We start from the raw sequence: 19,332 nt of genomic DNA, 5'->3' as shown, positions 1-19,332 counted from the left end.
ATGCATGTGGATAGCACAAAAGCATATACACATGTTTCTGTTCAGTGATTGCAGTCATACCCAACTCTTTGTGACCTTACTTGGGGTTTTCTTGGCAGATACTGGAGTGGTTTGCCATTTCCTTCTCCAGCTCATTTTACAGATGAGGAAACTGAGGCAAGCAGGGTTAAGTGAGTTGCCCAGGGTCACATAGCTAATAAGAGTATGAGGCCAAATTTGAACTTGAGAAAATGTCTTCTTGATTCCGGGCAAGGTACTCTATCTACTGAGCTACTTAGCTGTCCGTGTACATATCTATATACCTGTATATATATTTTGTGCATATTATACTGAAGGCTTCTTAAACTTTTTTCCACTCATTACCCCTTTTCATTCAGAATTTTTACATGACTCTGAGTATATAGGTATATGAAAAAGGTATACATAACCTTTTACCATTGACAAATTTTCTGTGACCCCCACATTCATTTACATAACCCCATATGGGGTCGTGACCCATAGTTTAAGAAGCATTGTTATACTGGAATATGTTGCATTATGCATATATGTGTGTGAGCATATATGCACATAAAATGTATGTATATGCATGCATGTATTTGTTTATATGTATACCTACCTTCCTATTCAGGTGCATGTATGTATTGTGTGTGCATGCTAGCATATAGTGCATATATACATATGCCTATATATAACATGCATCATGCTGCATGTCAGACAACAATGAAGATGACCTCTAGACTCTAGTTTGTTATAGTTGATGATGACGGTGGTGGTTGCTTTATGTATAAAAGAAAATATGAATATTCTGGAACAATGCAGGCATACTGACATGATTTCCTAATATTGTTTCCATAAAGCCCACAAACTCTCAAGTATAGAAAGTGTAGATGGGACAAGAGACTTCTGGGGGATTTTAAAGCACTTTTTAAAGCTTTCCAAAACATTATCATTTTATGTTGAGTGTATGAATGTGGCTTTGTAATACATGTGTGCTTTGTCCCCTCAGAACCTCCAGCAGTGTTCTGTAAATGTTTCATTCTGTGTTGGGAATCTCACTGTCAGTTAGAGACTGGATTTATCATTTATTGTGAAGCTTTAGAGAGAATTCATGATTCAGTTAGCAGTTGGGTAGATGACCTTTGAAGTGGTTTCCAACCCTGAAATTCTCTTCTTCTGTGATAATAAGGGACATGAACACATTCTAATTTTTGTGGTGATATTTGCATACAACTTAAATAAGTTTGAGAGAGGCCGAGTTAGTACACAACCACGGTAAGAATCATTGTCTTGTTGTCTGGTTTATTAATTGGTTCAACAAGTTTTCATTAATGCCTACTTTGTTCTAGGCATCACCACACAAAGCCATAATTTAATGTTGCACTTGTAATGTTTTCTTTAGTTATCCTATGCCCTCTTCATCTCACCTTCATATTATGAACTTAAGGGGGAAAACTTTCTTAAGAACATGAAAATTAAAGCTTTTAAGTAAAATACATATTTTAAGAAGGCTAAATGCTAAAGACTGCTATATTTAGCCAGACTCAGCTTCTCTTACTATGCAAGTAAAAATATATGGAGGAAAGATCCCATTTTAGGATATATCCCCTGTTTGTCAGCATTGCTTCTCACTTTTGACATACTTTGACTTGTTTGGGTCTCAACCAAAATTACCCATAGAATTGGCCACATCAAAACATAGGGGAAAGTTCTGATAGGAAAAGCCATTTAGTGGAGGAATTGAAAAGAAAAGTAAAAACAGCGACATAAATAACATTTTGATGTTGGGTTATCTAATTTCATATGTACTTCATGAAATTGTTATACCTTTTTTTTAGTTATCTTGAACGCTAGGAACTGAACGAGCCTTCAGATGAAAAAATAAAATCCCCTTTTGATAAAAGAACCCTAATAGGGAGTTCTTGATCTATCTTCCATTCCCAATCAATGTATGGAATCTATACTGATAACTTATATGACTCATTAAAATGGATATATAGGAGACAACTGAAAAACTGGAATTTGAGAATGTTTTTGTCTTACAGGATATTTTTATTTTAATGACTCTTACCAGAGGATCACATTCATTTTTCCTAAATCAGGTTATAAGTATAGATTCATAATAATAGAATACTAATAAAATACTAATAATACTATGGCACTTTAATTTTTGTAAAGCACTTTACATTCATGATCTCACTGACATATCTTCTGGCTTTTTTGCTAAGTATGGTCAACTATTTCAGATGTATTTCCATGATAAGTTCAATAAGTGATGTTAAGCATTGTAAATCTTACAGTGTTATAAAATGAGAGCTAGATACAGCTATCTAAGGAAGTATAAGGCTATACTTATACCCCTAAAAACCTGAAAAATTTAAAGTATCAAAAGATTTTTGCCTTACACATCTTGTATAAATCTATGATGCTTTATAGTGTACAAAGCATTACCTCATCTCATGTGATCATCAAAATAACTCTGGAAGGGAGTCAAGACAAATGTCATCAATTGTATAACCTAGGTAGCTTTAGTCCAGGGAAATTCAAAGACATTCCCAAGAGCCCTTTGACCCCCTCAAAGATCCGTTATTTCATGAATGGGGTCTTCCACCACAATGACAGATTGCAGCTTTTGAATGACTTAATGGTTGCCATTGTGACTGTAGGGGGCAGCTAGGTGGCACAGTGGATAGAGAGCACTGGCCCTGGATTCAGGAGGACCTGAGTTCAAATCTGACCTCAGACACTTGACACTTACTAGCTGTGTGACCCTGGGCAAGTCACTTAACCCTCATTGCTCTCCCCCCGAGAGAGAGAGAAAGAGAGAGAGAGAGAGAGAGAGAGAGAGAGAGAGAGAGAGAGAGAAACTGTAACCAAACAATTCATCACCATGTTGCCAATCTGAGAATGAAACTTTATGAACTTAGTTAGATTAATATGCATATACCCAAAATGTAGTCTATCTTCAGGAAAATACTTAAAACTTTTACAAGATTTGTAGATATCATTAGAGCTTTCATTCATAGGCATAATCTTGATGAACACACTGTCATAGCAATACTATGTGGAGACAGCCAAGAAAGACTTTAGTGTAGTGTAGATTATTAGCCAAATTCAGTCATGAATAAATTGGGAACCTGGGGCTAGACATGAAGATTGTTTTATTTCTACTCTAAGGTACTTTGGAGTACACTACACCTTCTGTTTTCCTCTCGATACATGAGTTCAGAAAACAAAAATCAGAACAAGTTTTTATGGCCTCTTTCACCCAGCTTCTTTAATTGGAATAAGCTTGGGATTTTCATGTGCAGAAGCTCCAAAAATTGAGGCAAATGGTGGACATGTGATTTCCAGTGGGACTAAAAGAATACACAGGTGAAATTCCTGGTTAAAAATCTTAAATTTTCTCTGAGGTATCCATGGAAAAGTCTTTCTAATTATGCATGGGTGAAAAAAGATTGTAATATACCATTAGTCAAGTAAGTGTATCACTCAAATTATATCTTTCCAAATATTTCTTAAGCATTCAATCACTTAATTTAAGGTGACATCAAATTATGGTTTTAGAAGTATTAGAATTTGAGCAAAGAATAAACTCTAGATCATTAATGCCCTGCTCCCACTTTTTATTTATCATGCATGCCTTAGCCAGGTAAAGGAGAGTCATAACCAGGTGAATTATCTGATGGAATCTTCATTTTATAGATATAGTTGAAAGTTAGACACAGATGCATTGCTGTGAGTTTTTCATACCCTTCTCTTCTGTGATATCTATTTTGTGGAAAAGTGAGAATTGATATGATTGATATTTTAGGAATTCACAGTGTTAAATGTTTTTAAGCACTTTCTTGGGCAAATACCACTCATACCTCTAACCTGGTTCCAATACTTGCCACTTTTTACCTGGACTGTTGCAGCAACCTCCTAATTGGTCTCCCTGGAGTCTCTCCCTTTCCATTCTATCTTCCAAATAGTTCTCAAATTAATACTTCTAAAACATAGATCTTCCTCCATGATATCGATTAACCCCAAAATTTTCAATGGCTCTAAGAAAAAAAAATACTGCCAGGCAACTTTATGGTTAATGGTTATGGCAACCTTCAAACTCTAGTAAAAAGAGTACAACTCCAATGGACTGGCCTTGTTGTTCAAATGTTTCATGTACAATTTCCTAAAAGACTATTTTATGGAGAACTCACATATGGCAAGTACTCACATGATGCTCAGAAGAAATGATATAAGGACATTCCCAAGGTCTCTCTTAAGAACTTTGGAACTAATTGCATAACATGGAAGACACTGAAACAGGATCACCCAGCATCGCATGCCCTCATCAAGGAAGGCACTGTGGTCAAAGGCAGAATTGAATTAGCTCAAAAGAAATGTGAGATGTGCAAATTTAGAGAATCCAAACTAATTGTTCACATGGACTATTTGTGCCTGACCTGTGCTACAGCATTCTGAGCTTGTATTGGTCTGATCAGCCATAGTGGGACACACTGTAACTTGATTCTAACACAGTGATGTCATTTTGGTCCTCTTTGAGAACAAAGGACACAACCAATATGGCAGCCTTAGTGCTTAGTGGCAGGTCAGTTCTGCTTCTAAACCTGGTATTTGAAATACTTCACAAATACACACACACACAGTCACAAACATGCTCACATGTATACACACACACACACACATCTGTAGGTTTGTTTCCTTTTACACCACAGTGCACACACTCTATTCGAGTCAAACTGGCCTTCTAGATATTATATATATATATATGTATATGTATATGTATGTATATATATGTATATATGTATGTATATGTATGTATATGTATATGTATATATATGTATATATATATGTGTGTGTGTGTGTATGCACACACACATATACAGTATTTCATCTCTTGATCCTGTGCTTCTTTCTAAGCTGATGTTAAACCATTAGGGAGTGTATGTGACTCTTGTCATACTGAACTGAAAAGGTTTTGAGTGTGGCCACAATACGATGTATGCCTATGCCATGACTTGGAGATACCATGCATTCCCACCCCTTGGCAGCAGCTTCACCAAATTTGAGAAAGTTTTTCATCATGATGACTAAAGGATTAGTTTTTAAAAAAATTTTAATAAAAGTATTTTATTATTTTCCAGTTACATGTAGAGTTAGTTTTCAACATTTGTTTTTATCAAATTTCAAATTTCAAATTTTTTCCCTCCCTCCCCCCGCCAAGACAGCAGGTAATCTGATATAGGTTATATATGTACAATAATATTAAACATATTTCTGCATTAGTCATATTATAAGAGAAGAATCAGAGCACAATAGAATTCCATTATATTCATATACCACAACTTGTTCAGCCATTCCCCAATTAATGGGCAGCCCCTCAATTTCCAATTCCTTGCCATAACAGATTAATTTTTTAAAGATTAAATGTATTATATATATATATATATACATATATATATGTACACATACATACACACACATACATACATACATACATACATAAATGTGTATGTATACATGCAAGCCCCTACTTGAACCCTTTATACCTTGTTAGTACCTACTAAAGTGTATGCTCCATGGTATTGCCTTCAGAAACGCAACAATAGCCAAGAAGACCAAATTACCCCCCATGGATTGATAATGACTCAGAATAGGCCTTTTGTGATGGTTCTCTTCAGAGATAATATGCTATAGAGGGAAATGCGCTAGTTTCAGAATTAGAAGCCATGGCCTCAAGTCCTAGCCAATGCCATTAAATACATATGTATTTGTATTAAATATATATGTATAAGTATATATGTATGTATATACACAAATATGTATATCGTGTATTGTGATATGTTCTAGTATGCCTAAATATTATCTGCAGGGCAGCTAGGTGGTGCAGTGGAGAGAGCACTGGCCCTGGAGTCAGGAGTACATGAGTTCAAATCCGGCCTCAGACACTTAACACTTACTAGCTGTGTGACCCTGGGCAAGTCACTTAACCCCAATTGCCTCACTAAAAATATATATATATATATATATATATATATATATATTGTCTGCAACCTGTTATTATTATCCAATGGATTACCTCTTCTTCCCTTTTTTCTCCAATGTTCTCATATAATCATGACATCAATGCCTCAAAAAGATTTTGTCAAAAATAAAAATCAGACTCTGAATGAGCCATCTGTTATATTTTCCAATCATTTGAGATCTTCTCATCTTTTCGATATCTTGAAAAATTTATGACTAAATGGCTTTATATGTATGGTTTGTGAACAAGAAAAATATTGTTTTAAAATATATTTGGATTTCAGCAAAATATGTGAAAAAGCTTCTTCCACTATCCTTGTGGATAAGAGAAAGAGAAGTGGGAGAAATATCCATTTAGGCAGGTTGGTTGAATGACTGGATCCAAAAATAAATCATTTATAGGACAACATTGACTTGGAGGGAAGTCTCCAGTGCAGTGTCCCAGGGAATTATTCTCATAACTGGGCTATATCATACTTTTAGCAGTAACTTGGAAAAAAAGGCATAGATCCTACATGTATCAAAGTTAAAATGATGCTGGGGGGATAGTGAAGCTATTATATGACAGGAGTGAGATTAAATACTAAATCCAACAAAACAGATTCTTGTGGAAAATCTATTAAGATTTAATTTTAGGGGAACAAATGTAAAATATGGGGATAACTGTACATTTGGAAGATAGTGTAGAGGGGTAAAAGATGATACCTAAAGGGAAAAAAAAACTATGAAGGACATGTATATGTAAGGTTCAGAAAGAATTTTATCAACAATAAACAAGTGTGACTGATAAGGACCATTCAAACAGGCATAAGAAAATGAGAAATATATCAACAGAAGGCAAAGGAGAGAATAAGTTGAAGTAAGTAGTACTTGGTAAATGTGCATATTATTTTTTCCAGGAGCTTGGCAGTGAAAGAGGGGAAAGATAAAAGAAGGTAGCTTGAGTGAATGTCAGTAGTGGGAAAGACTTTAAGGCTAGAAGAGGACCTGGGCATATTTGTAGACAGTGGTGAATAATCTAGTAAATAGAGATTGATGATGGAGGCGACAGTGGGAAATGATCAATAGAATCAAGCCCCTGAAGAAGGCAGTGATGTGATCAAAGGCACAAATTGAGGCATTATATTTGGAAAGGAAAAAAAGGGTTTAGTGCTCACTGGCTGCCATATTTCTTTACTTGTTATGAGGATTAAGTGCTGGCGGATCAGTTCTTCTGATCTTTCTCCTTCCTCATTTTGGGGATTTTTTTCTATTCATCTATTCCATTATTTATTTATTTTTGGTATATTTTCCAAAAAATGGTAGTCCAGTCAATATCTTTGTTTCTGTATATTTAGTTTTCCTCCCTCTTCCCCTCCCCTCCCTAGAATTGATAACTTGTTTAAACAGATCAGGTCAGAGTTGCTATAATTGCACACAGTGTTGTCGTCTTATCTTTATCCGTACTTCTAATTTGGTATTGATTTTAGCTCTCACCAGTTGATGAGAGCTGTGTAGAGATGACTGCAAACAGACAGCCAATTCTGAAATGAGGGCTGCCTCAGTGACCAGTTATTTCCTGTCTCTATAAAAGCACAGTCAATTTCATGTTTTATAATCTTGCTTGTCACTTCTAGCATGGCCTTTGTCCTATAAGAAGTAAGCATGATGTACACATATGAGGCTTCTTTGTAGACTATGTAAGCCTTTTAGCTCTTTTATCTCTTGGTCTCATACTATCTTTCCTAACCCATGACTTTGTAATACTTGCCTGTACCCCTTTTTGAATTGAAGTCAAGAAGCATTATGTCGGGGGGGTTAGGGATGCCTTATCACTACCTTGATAAAATGTCTCCAAACCACCCCCCTTCTACAGTGGTTGATGATTCACAAATGTCAACCTTATTCGTGGTTGTCTCTTATCTTGTGCTCAGAGGAAGAAAGAATGTTTTCTGTTACAACTAGGTGGTGTTATCGATAGAGTAATACACTTAAGGTCAGGAAGACCTGAGTTCAGATCCTGCCTCAGAAACTTAATAGCTGTGGGACTGTGGGCAAGTTGTTAATCCTCTCTTAGCTTTAGTTGCCTCATTTGTAAAGTAGGAATAATAACAGCCTCTACAAGGATTGTGAGACTCAAATGAGATAATATGTGTAAAGCACTTTGTAAACATTAAAGAGCCATATGTCACCTATTATTACTATCATTGCCATGATTATTTCTTGATATAATCAAACCAACCCTACTAATTCTTTTATTTACTACCTGAGGGAACTGTGAGTCATTATTTCACTTAGCATTAGCTTTCTTAAGTCTTCTGGTTTCATTTGTAGAGAAAATGTCAATAGAGAGAAGATTCATTTCTTCCAGAAGATTATCAAATTACTCCTCAGAGAAAAAACCCACATTGAGAGTTGTTCTTGTTGTTGAGTTGTTCAGTCTTCTCTGTTTCTTTGTGACCTTGTGGGCCATAACACTGTACATGGGGTTTTCTTGGCAAAGATACTAGAGTGGTTTGCCATTTCCTTCTTCAATGGATTAAAGTAAACAGAGGATTAAGTTACTTGCCCAGGGTCACACAGCTAAGTATGTGAGGTCAAATTTGAACTCAGGACTTCCTGACTCCAGACCGAACTCTCTATCCCTTAAATCATCTAACTGCCTTAACATTGAGAGGACTGACCATTGAATGAACACTTTGTGATTCTTAGAATTCTGTCTTCTTATAAAAGCATGGTGCCTTCACTACATAAGGTGTATTCATAGGAATGAGAGCATTTTATGACTGGTGTGTGGTATATCTGTGTCTGTATTTCCATATCATGGGCTATATTGGTCCACAAATTCTTGACCTCTAGTAGTTAACATTTTGATTGTCATTCTCTCTCTCTCTCTCTCTCTCTCTCTCTCTCTCTCTCTCTCTCTCTCTCTCTATATATATATATATATATATATATATATATTAATATATATATATATATTAGGTTGATTCTTGGACATTTAACCCTTGTACTGAGAAGCCCCTACTTGAACCCTTTCCATCTTGATAGTACCTGAAGAAGTGTATGTTCTGTGGTATTGGCTTCAGAAGCACAATAGCCAAGAATACCACATTATCCCCATGGATTGATAATGACTCAGAATAGGCCTTTTGTGAAGGTTCTCTTCAGAGATAGTATGCTATAGAGGGAAATGCACTAGTTTCAGAATTAGAAGCCATGGCTTCAAGTCCTAGCCAGTGCCGTTAAATACATACAACTGAACTCAGAGAAGTTGCTAAACTTCTATAGGCCTTGCTTTCCTCATTTCTAAAGTTAAGGAAATTGCATTAGATGATTTCTAAAGTCTGTTCCAGTTTTAAATCCTATAATCTGTAAATAGAACTAAAACCATGGATTTAGAAGAAATAACCATCAATCATTTACAAATATCCTTGGCATTGCCACTCCACTAGGCTATGTGAAAAACATAGAGGAAGGGAATAGGAGATAAAAGGAAATGAAATAACTATTTTAAAAGGTTCAATTTGCAAAACAAAGGGACAGAAACTTTATTGTGGCTGTTGTATAATTTTCCTGAATTCAGAAAAAAGAATGATCACTATGGTATAAATTTAGTCCTCTAATGGATTGTCATGTACATACATATCTACATATGTATGAATATATATGTGTGTGTATGCGTGTATGTGTGTAGATGTAGATTGCTTCAGACAGAAGCAATGTTTAAAAATTTTTAAAGAAAATTCATAGAACCATGCCATATTTCAGGGGCCTCCCCTCTGCAGTGTTTCTGAGATTTCATTGCTTAAAATTAGCTAAGAGTTGGAAAAATATTTTAAAAGCCTAAAAAGAAATGATCAACCATGATTCCAGAGAATTAGTAAAAAAATAAAATAAATAAAATAAAGTGCTGCCCACTCATCATAGAAAGATAGGGGAATGATATGCAAAATAAGATGCATTTTTAAATGTGAATAGTTTGGAGATGTTTTTCTTTACTGTGCTTATGTGATACAAAGGATCTATAGTTCTTTCCTTTCTTCCCTGTCCTTTTTTCTTTCTTCTTCCTCTCTCCATTCCTTTCTTCCTCCCTCTCTATCTCCTTTCCCTTCTTTCCTTCCTTTTACCTTCCACTTATCCTTCATTCATATTTCAGTGGGTGAGGATATACGTGAGGGGAAAAAATGAATGGTTGATAATAGAAACAAAATTTTAAAATAAAAAGTTAAATGAACAACAAATAATAAAAAGGCAAAAAAAATTAATGCCACTTGCCATTAATTAAATACTTTGGATTGATAAGGGCACCTTGCAGAAGTGAGGCTCTATGTTAGTAATAACTCCTCACTGACACCAGGTTGACACTATCCTTGATGGCAGTCTGTTGGGGAGAAGGCATCAGGGGCAGGTACATGAACTGAAAAGAGCACAGATACAAACTGTTCACTACTTTAAGATGTTTCTTCTGTGTCCTGGCTACTGAGAGCAGCTGGGGAAGGGCTTGCTGATTGCTTGACAATTCCCTTGAGGAATTCCTAGTGGAACCAGTATATGTTAGAGAATCAGACAGAATGAACACTGCTGGTATTTCTGGGCTGAGGTTGATTTTTCTATTCTCTGGGTTACAGAGAAATCCTTTGTGAAGACAGGGTGAGGGAGTAGACAGGGAAGGCTTCTCGATGTGGCTGAGTAGTCAGCTTCCCTGTTGGAATACTTTGGCTATTTATGTGATCTTTCTTATTGCCTACTCTTTGGAAACAACCTAGGAGGGTCTATTCTATGTATCCCTGGGGTGTCTTGTACCCATCCGTGCCTATACTCTTCCTGACTTACAAAACAGTAGAATATCTGCCCATAAGAAGATGGCCTGCAATACAAAGTCATGTCCACATCAGCAAACTTTGCTCCTCTGAGCATGAATGCTATCTGATCCAATTCCCTGCTTAAAGGGTGTGTCTGTAAATAGCAATTGGGAGACCTGGCAATCAGTGATTATAGAAATCAGACACATGGGCTGTCCAGCACAAATCAGATGATTACTCTTCACTCCATAGCCCCAAGCTCAGTTGCCCTATGAATTTAACTTAAGAAAACTGAGATAAATTCAAAAATTCAGTAGGTATTTTTCTTTATGTTAACATGTAGCACTTTAGGAAAATGACTACATAATGGTTAACATTCTAAGTAATTAATTAAATATACAGATTCATCTATAAAAAATGAATTGAAAACTATCTCTACATGTAACTGAAAAATAATAAAATACTTTTATAATAAAAAAAATTAAATGAATTATGTTTTGTTTGTTGTAAAGGAAGGCTCCCTTATGTAGTGGGATATTTCAGAGATGAATGTGATGTAAAAACAGAAGGAATCAATAAACCTTTTTTTTTTCCTCCAAGAAAGATAGTATCTTCTTTCTATCAGTTTTACATTCCAGAGAAGTTGGAGCCATATCTGAGAATATTACGGGACTGAAGCATTGGATAGAGTTGGCCAAGGTTTTTCTATACATTTGTAATTTATATTGGTGGATCCACACTAAAAGCAGAAACCCCAGTGCTAATGATGGCGCTATTTAATTAACATAATCAATCAACATTTACGGTACCTGAAAAGCTGTGAGCATGAGTAGGTTGAGGTAAGGTAGAGTATCAGAAGGTACCTGGCCAAGGAACATGATATTCCCTTAAGTCAATACCAAGAAGAGCAATTTATGGTTAAAAAAAAAAAGTTAGCCCCAAAAGTCTGAGACGTCTATAAAGGGAGGCCATGAGAAGAATTTATGACTCTGCTCTCCAGCCTTGCACTCAGAGGGGAGGGGCACGTTGATGGGAAATGAAACTATGAATAAATGACCTAGTTAGGACATGTACATAGCCTGCTGCCAGCTTAAGTATTACCTTCAAATATATCTCTAGATGCAGCAGACAAAGATAGAGATTTTTGTTTCATTCTTCCTATTGGGTTGGCAATAGGAATATCCAAAATCTTATTTACAATAGTGGATCTCACGAAAAACAGTTTTGCAGACAAATGCTAAACATACTAATGACACTAGAAATAAATTTAACATACACATGTTGTAAACAAAAATGTTTTGAGGCCATGTTTTGTCTTTGTTTCCCATGAACCTAACATGGTGCCTTGGAAGTTAGTAGGAGTTTCACAAACATGTTAAATTTTTAAATTGGATTCTGTAGCTCTTCCAGAGAGGCATCTATTTAAAACAAGTCAGGTATACATTTTTAAGCCAGTATATTTATTTTCTTTTGCTAATCCAATCTTTTATTTTGATAAGACTTATTGATGCTTTTTATTTTTTTCATAGCTATTTTTAGATGTACCCACATACATGCCAACCCTCCCGTGAAGACACACACACATATACTCATATGCATACATATCATAGAACTCGACTTTGTAACAAGGAAAGGAAAAAGTTAAAACAAAATATAACTATCACAGTAGCCATATCTTATACTATATGCAACATTCTGTCCCAATAGTTCCCCCATTTTTACACAAAAGAGTGAGATTTTTAATAATTTTCCAGGAATAAATTAGCCTTGACAATAATTCAGAGTTGGATTTTAGGTGGAATCTTTTCTGTTACATCATTATAATTATTGTACTTATTGTTCTTTTAATTTTACTGGCTTTATATCAGTTCAAATGAGTTTTTCCAAGTTTCTCCTAATTCCTCACAACAATAAAATTAATTTACATTTGTGTCCAACTGTTGTTTTCATCTTTACCCATCCTCCAATTGATGGACACCCTTTATGTTTCCATCTTTTTTGTTATCACACAAAAGGAGTTGCCATGAACATTTTGATAATTATGAAGCCTTTCAAAAATATCAAATATTGATAAATATCTCAATTTAATAGAATTCTACTCAAGAGAGAAACTTTCCAAAGAGACTAGTGAGTCCCTAGTTAATTCTACCCTCTAAAGCTTCATTAGGATTCAATCTACTCTAATCAATGCTCATGAGTTTACTCCAAATCCCATGAGTTTCTCCTCTTCAGAATAATTGTTATTAAATTGCTTGATTTCATATTTATGGCAAAACAACTCATTTTTTAATTCAGGAAAATAAACTGAAAAAAATCTCATAAAAGATAGCATAAAATCTGGCCATCATTTTTGCTTTAAAACCCAAAATGCTCCTTTCAACCCCCAGGCTGTAGTCTGTCATCCCATTTTCAACATGCAACTTCTCTATAATGTCTGAAAAACCCAGAAAGTTTGCTCCTTCCTCATTAAAACCTCTGTCTTTTAATTCTTTGGTAAAGGCAACAACTCATTTAGTCATACAGTATATTAGAGAAATTTGCTGAAGTTTGGAATGTGCTGTGTCTCACAGAATGTCTCCAAGATTCCTTGGAATATTGACTATCCCCGTGACTGGCTCCCAGGTTATCTATCATTACCTATCACTTCTTCTGAATTGTCTGGATATGGTAGGAATAGGGAAATATTGATAATTACAGCACCTTCCAGTATTGGACACTTTTCACTAGAGACATCTATGCCATAGTGGTCATTCATCTTTCTCCTTAATGGAATCTTCTGTTTCATTTTACTAACCTCTTCTCTCTTGTTGAAGCTATTCCCCATGCAGAAGTATGTCCCTATGGTGGATGCGTAACACATTGACTCTTGGAGATCAAGTTTAGAACCCTCTTCCTAAACACACACATTTTTTGCATTCCCCCAAAGCTTTCTGGGAGATGTAGTTCAGAGAGACTCCTTAACTACCTTGACATGGGCCTTCCCCAAAGCCTTGTGAGGTACACAGGTCTATTATATTAATAAAATGGAAAATAAATGCAAATGTAGATATAAAGACACCACAGTGTCATATGGATATTCTGCATATAGATGATGGAATTCCATATGTAATAAGGGATGTTTTTTATAGAACAATCTTCAGTTTTTAACAACAACATCAACAACAATAATAATAATAAGTCTCATCTGAGAGGATCTAGGTTTGGTGCCAGAAGAAACTCAGCCACATAAATATCACAAGTTACAGTAACTGAAATGTGTCCCTGCTTCAGATCTCACCTGGAGTGAGACTCTTCTACTTGGTTTATATGAGTGGTTTATCTTACTAGGTCTAAGAGGCAGCATAGGGAAATCATATGAAAATTCTAATAAGCTATACCCCAAACTCCATATCCAAACCAACATAAATTCCTTGACATTTGCTTATTGCAGTGCAACGTGAGGTACAGTGAAGAAGTGCAAAAAACCTGGGTTGGAAAAAAGAGTTTGGGACTAAGAAATAAAATTGAACAAAGGTTTCCTAACAAAGGCTTCGGGTCTCTACTTTATGAAGAAAGTCAAAATGGACTCGATGAATAATAATATATAACATGAAATTCATAGGGCACTGGACTTGGATTTAGGAAAATCTGGGTTCAAATTTTGCCTGAGACATTTACTGAGTAGACATGGGAATCATTCTCTGCTTCTGTTTCTTCTTCTATATGATGAGAGGGTTGGCCTAAAAATCCTCTAATATCCAGGGGCAGCTAGGTGGCGCAGTGGATAGAGCACCGGCCCTGAAGTCAGGAGTACCTGAGTTCAAATCTGACCTCAGACACTTAACACTTACTAGCTGTGTGACCCTGGGCAAGTCACTTAACCCCAATTGCCTCACCAAAAAAAAAAAAATCCTCTAATATCCTTCCAACATAAATCTATTATCCTAGTATAATGAGTCTCTCTCTCTCTCTCTCTCTCTCTCTCACACACACACACACACACACACACACACACACACACACACACACACAACACCCCATTTATCCTCATCTCTACAGAAGAGAACAAATGGCTCCTATTTAGTTAAAGGGGGAAAAAAACCCTTTCCTTTCTCCTCATCTCACCATGAGTCAAAAATGAACATGGGGGGCAGCTAGGTGGCGCAGTGCATAAAGTACTGGCCCTGGATTCAGGAGGACCTGAGGCCTCAGGTTCTTGAAATCAGATCCTTCAAATCCGGCCTCAGGCACTTGAAACTTACTAGCTCTGTAACCCTGGGCAAGTCTCTTAACCCTCATTCCCCTACCAAAAAAAAAAAAAAATGAACATGGCCTGTGGTAAATGACCAATGTTTTGTTTTTACTATGAGCATGTGAATATATATATATTTGTGTGTATGTATATACAGATATAGATATAGATATATAGATCTCTATGTATATATGACACAATGGCATAAGAATTAAGTGGTAATAGGGAACAGAAGTTAGATACTGGCCACATTTGTCTAAAAGTCAAGAATTAATTATTAGCTTATATCCACCTCTTCTGTTCCCTTCACTAGGCAGGAGAGAAAAAGGAAGTAATTGTTTTGCCGTTAAGCAAGGAATGAGGTAGAAGACTTTGGGGCTAAGCTTCCATCAATTATTGGGATAACCCTCTCATTAAGTGGGGGATTGGAAGTGGAAAAGGAAAGGGGGAAGCAATCTCTGACTTAATTTCTACTCTGGATAATCTACTTCAACAACCTGGGCAAAATCTTAAAGAAGTGGTAATTACTTGGCCTCTGACCTTTGCCTCCCTATTCAGCATGGTTAGGTGAGATGTATATATATATTTTTTTTGGGGGGGGGCGGCGGGTCAAAGGGGGTTAAGTGACTTGACCAGGGTCACACAGCTAGTAATTGTCAAGTGTCTGAGGCCGGATTTGAACTCAGGTACTCCTGACTCCAGGGCCGGTGCTTATCCACTGCGCCACCTAGCTGCCCCCGAGATATATTTTTGAATTTTTTTTTTTTTTGCTATTGTCTCCAAAGCTCATTTTAATTCCAAGGGATTTGTGAACTTGGGATAAAGGGTCAGTTCATCTTTTCACACCTTACTTCCCTTTGTGTCCTCTATGGTCCATTGATACTTCTTGCACTTCCTTATATATAACATTCCATCTCCTGATTCCAAGCAGTTTCACTAGCTGTCCACCAAGCCTGGAACTCTTCTCTACCTCCTGGATTCTTGCAAGCCTCAGAAAAGTCCCACCTAATTCAAGAAGCCCTTCCCAGTCCTCCTTAATCTTAGTGCCTTCCCTCTGAGATTGTCAGTTTATTCCATACATAGGTTGTTTTTACATAGTTGTTTGCATGTTGTCTCTCCCATTAGATTGTTAATTGTTAACATGGCCAAATCGATTTACACAATGGCATTTCAATAATAGAACTAACCAGATAGGGTTGATTTTTCTCTAACACCTTTATGTACAATTTGCTTTTTAGATACATTCTTTTGAATGCACTTGAAAGGCAGCTTGTGTGGTGGATAGATTGTTGGACATGAAGGAAGGAAGGAAGCAAGGAAGGAAGGAAAAAAGGAAAGAAGGAAGGGCAGATGGAAAGGGGAATGAAGGGATGGTAGGGGAAGGGAGGGAGGAAGAGACGGAGGAAAGAAGGAAGGTAAATAAGTATTTATTAAGCACCTACAGCACCTACTATTGTCAGGCACAGTGCTAAGCACTTTACGAAAATTATCTCTTTTGATTTTCACAACAACCCCGGGAGGTAGGTACTATTATTGATCCCATTTTTTACATTTGAGGAAACTAAGGTAGATAGGTTAGAAGACTTGCCCAGGGTCACATAACTGATAAATGTCCAAGGTCTGATTTGAACTCAGATCTTCCTGACTCCAGACCCAGAACTCTATTCAATATATCACTTAGAATCTATGTCTGACATGTATTCAAATCTTTTCTCTTAAACCACAAGTCATTGAACCTCTGTGTAAGTCAAGGAATTCTCAAAGATTTAAGTGACAGATGCATTGCTATTTGCATCGAGAGAAGAAATTCTGTGATGAAGTGATAAGATTATGAATAAATTGATCTAGCTCAGAGGACCTATAGCCCACTGGAAAGAGTAATTGATTTGGAGTGATTGGACTTGGGTTTCAATCCTTGCTCTTTCATTTATGAATTGTGTAACCTTTGGCAAGTCATTTAACTTCTATAGCTCTCAGTTTCGTCATCTATAAAATAATGAGGTAGTTCCCAATGACCTCTAGGGTCAAGTTCAGCTCTAGATATATGATCCTATGACCAAATGTAGATTTAACCATAGGCGTCTTCTCAAAGGTGTGTAAAGTCATCCTGTGGAATTATTCTGTTCTCTAGCTATTAATGAAAAGAATGTGTATTTTCTGGAACCTAACTTGTCATATACACTGGAATAGAAAAAAAATTACATCCTTAAGTAGATGATCAGTGCATATCAGATGTATATAATAGTTCTTTCAATTAGATTTACTTTTTACTGTATGTCTATTATTTTACAATATTTTTAGGAAACTAAGAGGGATTATTGCTTCATTTTACACAAGAAAAAATGAAAACTCAGTTAATTTGTCTTGCATGGGGTCAACCATACAATCATATAATCACAGAATCATAGAATTTGAGTATTCAAATGGACCTCAAAAGTCCTGAAGGTCAAACCATAAATGAAAGGAATTCCAACCATAACACACAACTATCCTTCTCTACTTGAAAATTCCAAACCTTAATTTGCTACCTTCCAACTTCTCCTCATCCCGAGGACTGTCCTCTGGAGCCAAATAGAACAACATTTATCCTCCCTCCACATGAAAGTCCTTAAAATATTTTAAGCTCTTATGTACTCTGTGTCTTCTCTTCTCCAGGTTAAAATTGCCTAGCTCCTTCATCTGATTCTCCTATGACAGGGACTCCCATCTCTTTTTTTCCTGTTTGGCATTCTCTGGGCATTCTCAAGTTCATCAATGTCTTTCTTAAACCATGGTCTGGCCAACAAGTCTCGTTGGTAGCCATGAGGTCAATTTTGCCTCCTTTCATTACAGCCTCTATTTTTTTTTCTTTATTGAATAATTGTGTAGAGACCTTTGGGGCCATATATTTTACTGCTGATTGCTTTCTTCATCTTTTCTTCCTGTGAATTACTGAGTGTCTCAATTTTTATTCTTTCATTCATTCTTCCATACCCAGTGCCATAAATGAAGTCCAGTCTTCTCAATTGAAAATCTAGTATCCTTTCCCCTGGACTTTCAAATCACTCAAAGTAAAACCTAAGATGAAAAGTCTTGAAATATTTAAAAAGGTAATCTTTGTCCAATGTTCAAAATCTTACTGCAGTGGAAGATTTGTTGTTTTTTTTTTGTAAAGATATGGAGGTGATAAAATTGGAATAATTATTTCTCTGTTATGCAAGTGGTTATTTCCTTGTGGGCTTTGTTTGTTTTTGCACTTGAAAAACATAATCTTCTTTTAATAACCATTTAAAAACATTTTTCCTCCCTCAGGTTTACCAGAACCAAATAAAGACAGCATATTCCAAGGACTAAGTATGGATCAGGGATTTTACACATCAAAAGACTTCTTACCACTAGTGGCCAAGGCAAGCAAAGCAGGTAAAACATGTTTATTATTTTGTTTGTTTACTTTTAACATAGAAAGAAAGAAGCTATTTTTAGTTTCCTTTTTATAATATTATTATCTACTTCTATTGAAATACAGCTCATCATTTTATGGATTGGATATATCAGATGTCAAATCAAAAACATAATGCGAAAATAATAGATAGCACTTATACAGTACCTTAAGATTTGCAAATTTATTTACAAATGTTATCTTACATGATCTTCCCAATAACCCTACGAGGCAAGTACTATTATTATGACCATTTTATATATGGGGCAATAGAGTCTGGGAACTAAAGTGATTTATCCAGGGTCGCAAAACTTGTAAGGGTATGAGATGATTTGAACTCACAGTTTCCTGACTTCAGTTCCAATGCCCTCCACCATACCACAATGCTGCCAGCAAAATAACAGGTAAAGCTAAAAGATGTGAGTTCACCTGCTCAATAGGAACGACTGTCTTCTACCTGCCCCCCAACTAGGATTATGCATGGATTTTACTCTATTAAAAGTCATGTCTTTATAAGCAGCACAAGAAATTTAAAGTTTAACTTGAGTGTTTGCTGGTGAGGGACAATGAAATGGAGCTCTCCTGTGAGAGCTACTTTTTTTAGTGACTCAGAATATTTGAGCTAAAGGACCCTTCAGTCCAGCCCTTTCTCCCCACCCACCCCCCATTTTACAAAGGAGGAAACCTGGGCCCAGAAGTTAGGTAGTTTGCTTTGGTTTACATGCTAGCTACTGGACATATTTATCAATAGGACAGATTACCATCTGTCTGAAATGGTTTCAGGGAAGAATTCAAGGTTTCTGCCACTCCTGTGATTCCATGAATTTCAAGGTAAAAGATACAGATAATGCCCTTGCTATCTGGTCCTTATGTGA

The 19,332-nt window shown here is 36.2% G+C and overlaps 1 protein-coding gene across 1 annotated transcript in view; it reads left to right on the top strand.

The window, feature by feature from the left end:
* The window catches only part of DPYD (dihydropyrimidine dehydrogenase), a 1,058,206-nt gene that overhangs the window by 443,455 nt on the left and 595,419 nt on the right, over positions 1 to 19,332 (top strand). Inside the window, 1 exon segment of the mRNA XM_043962696.1 lies at positions 18,331 to 18,438. Within this exon segment, the coding sequence (XP_043818631.1) occupies positions 18,331 to 18,438 (108 nt within the window).

Source organism: Dromiciops gliroides, chromosome 4 (genome assembly GCF_019393635.1).
Source record: "Dromiciops gliroides isolate mDroGli1 chromosome 4, mDroGli1.pri, whole genome shotgun sequence".
Classification (NCBI taxonomy): Eukaryota; Metazoa; Chordata; class Mammalia; order Microbiotheria; family Microbiotheriidae; genus Dromiciops; species Dromiciops gliroides.
The sequence above is the reverse complement of the archived record's forward strand: the minus strand, read 5'-3'. Positions and strand labels throughout refer to the sequence as shown.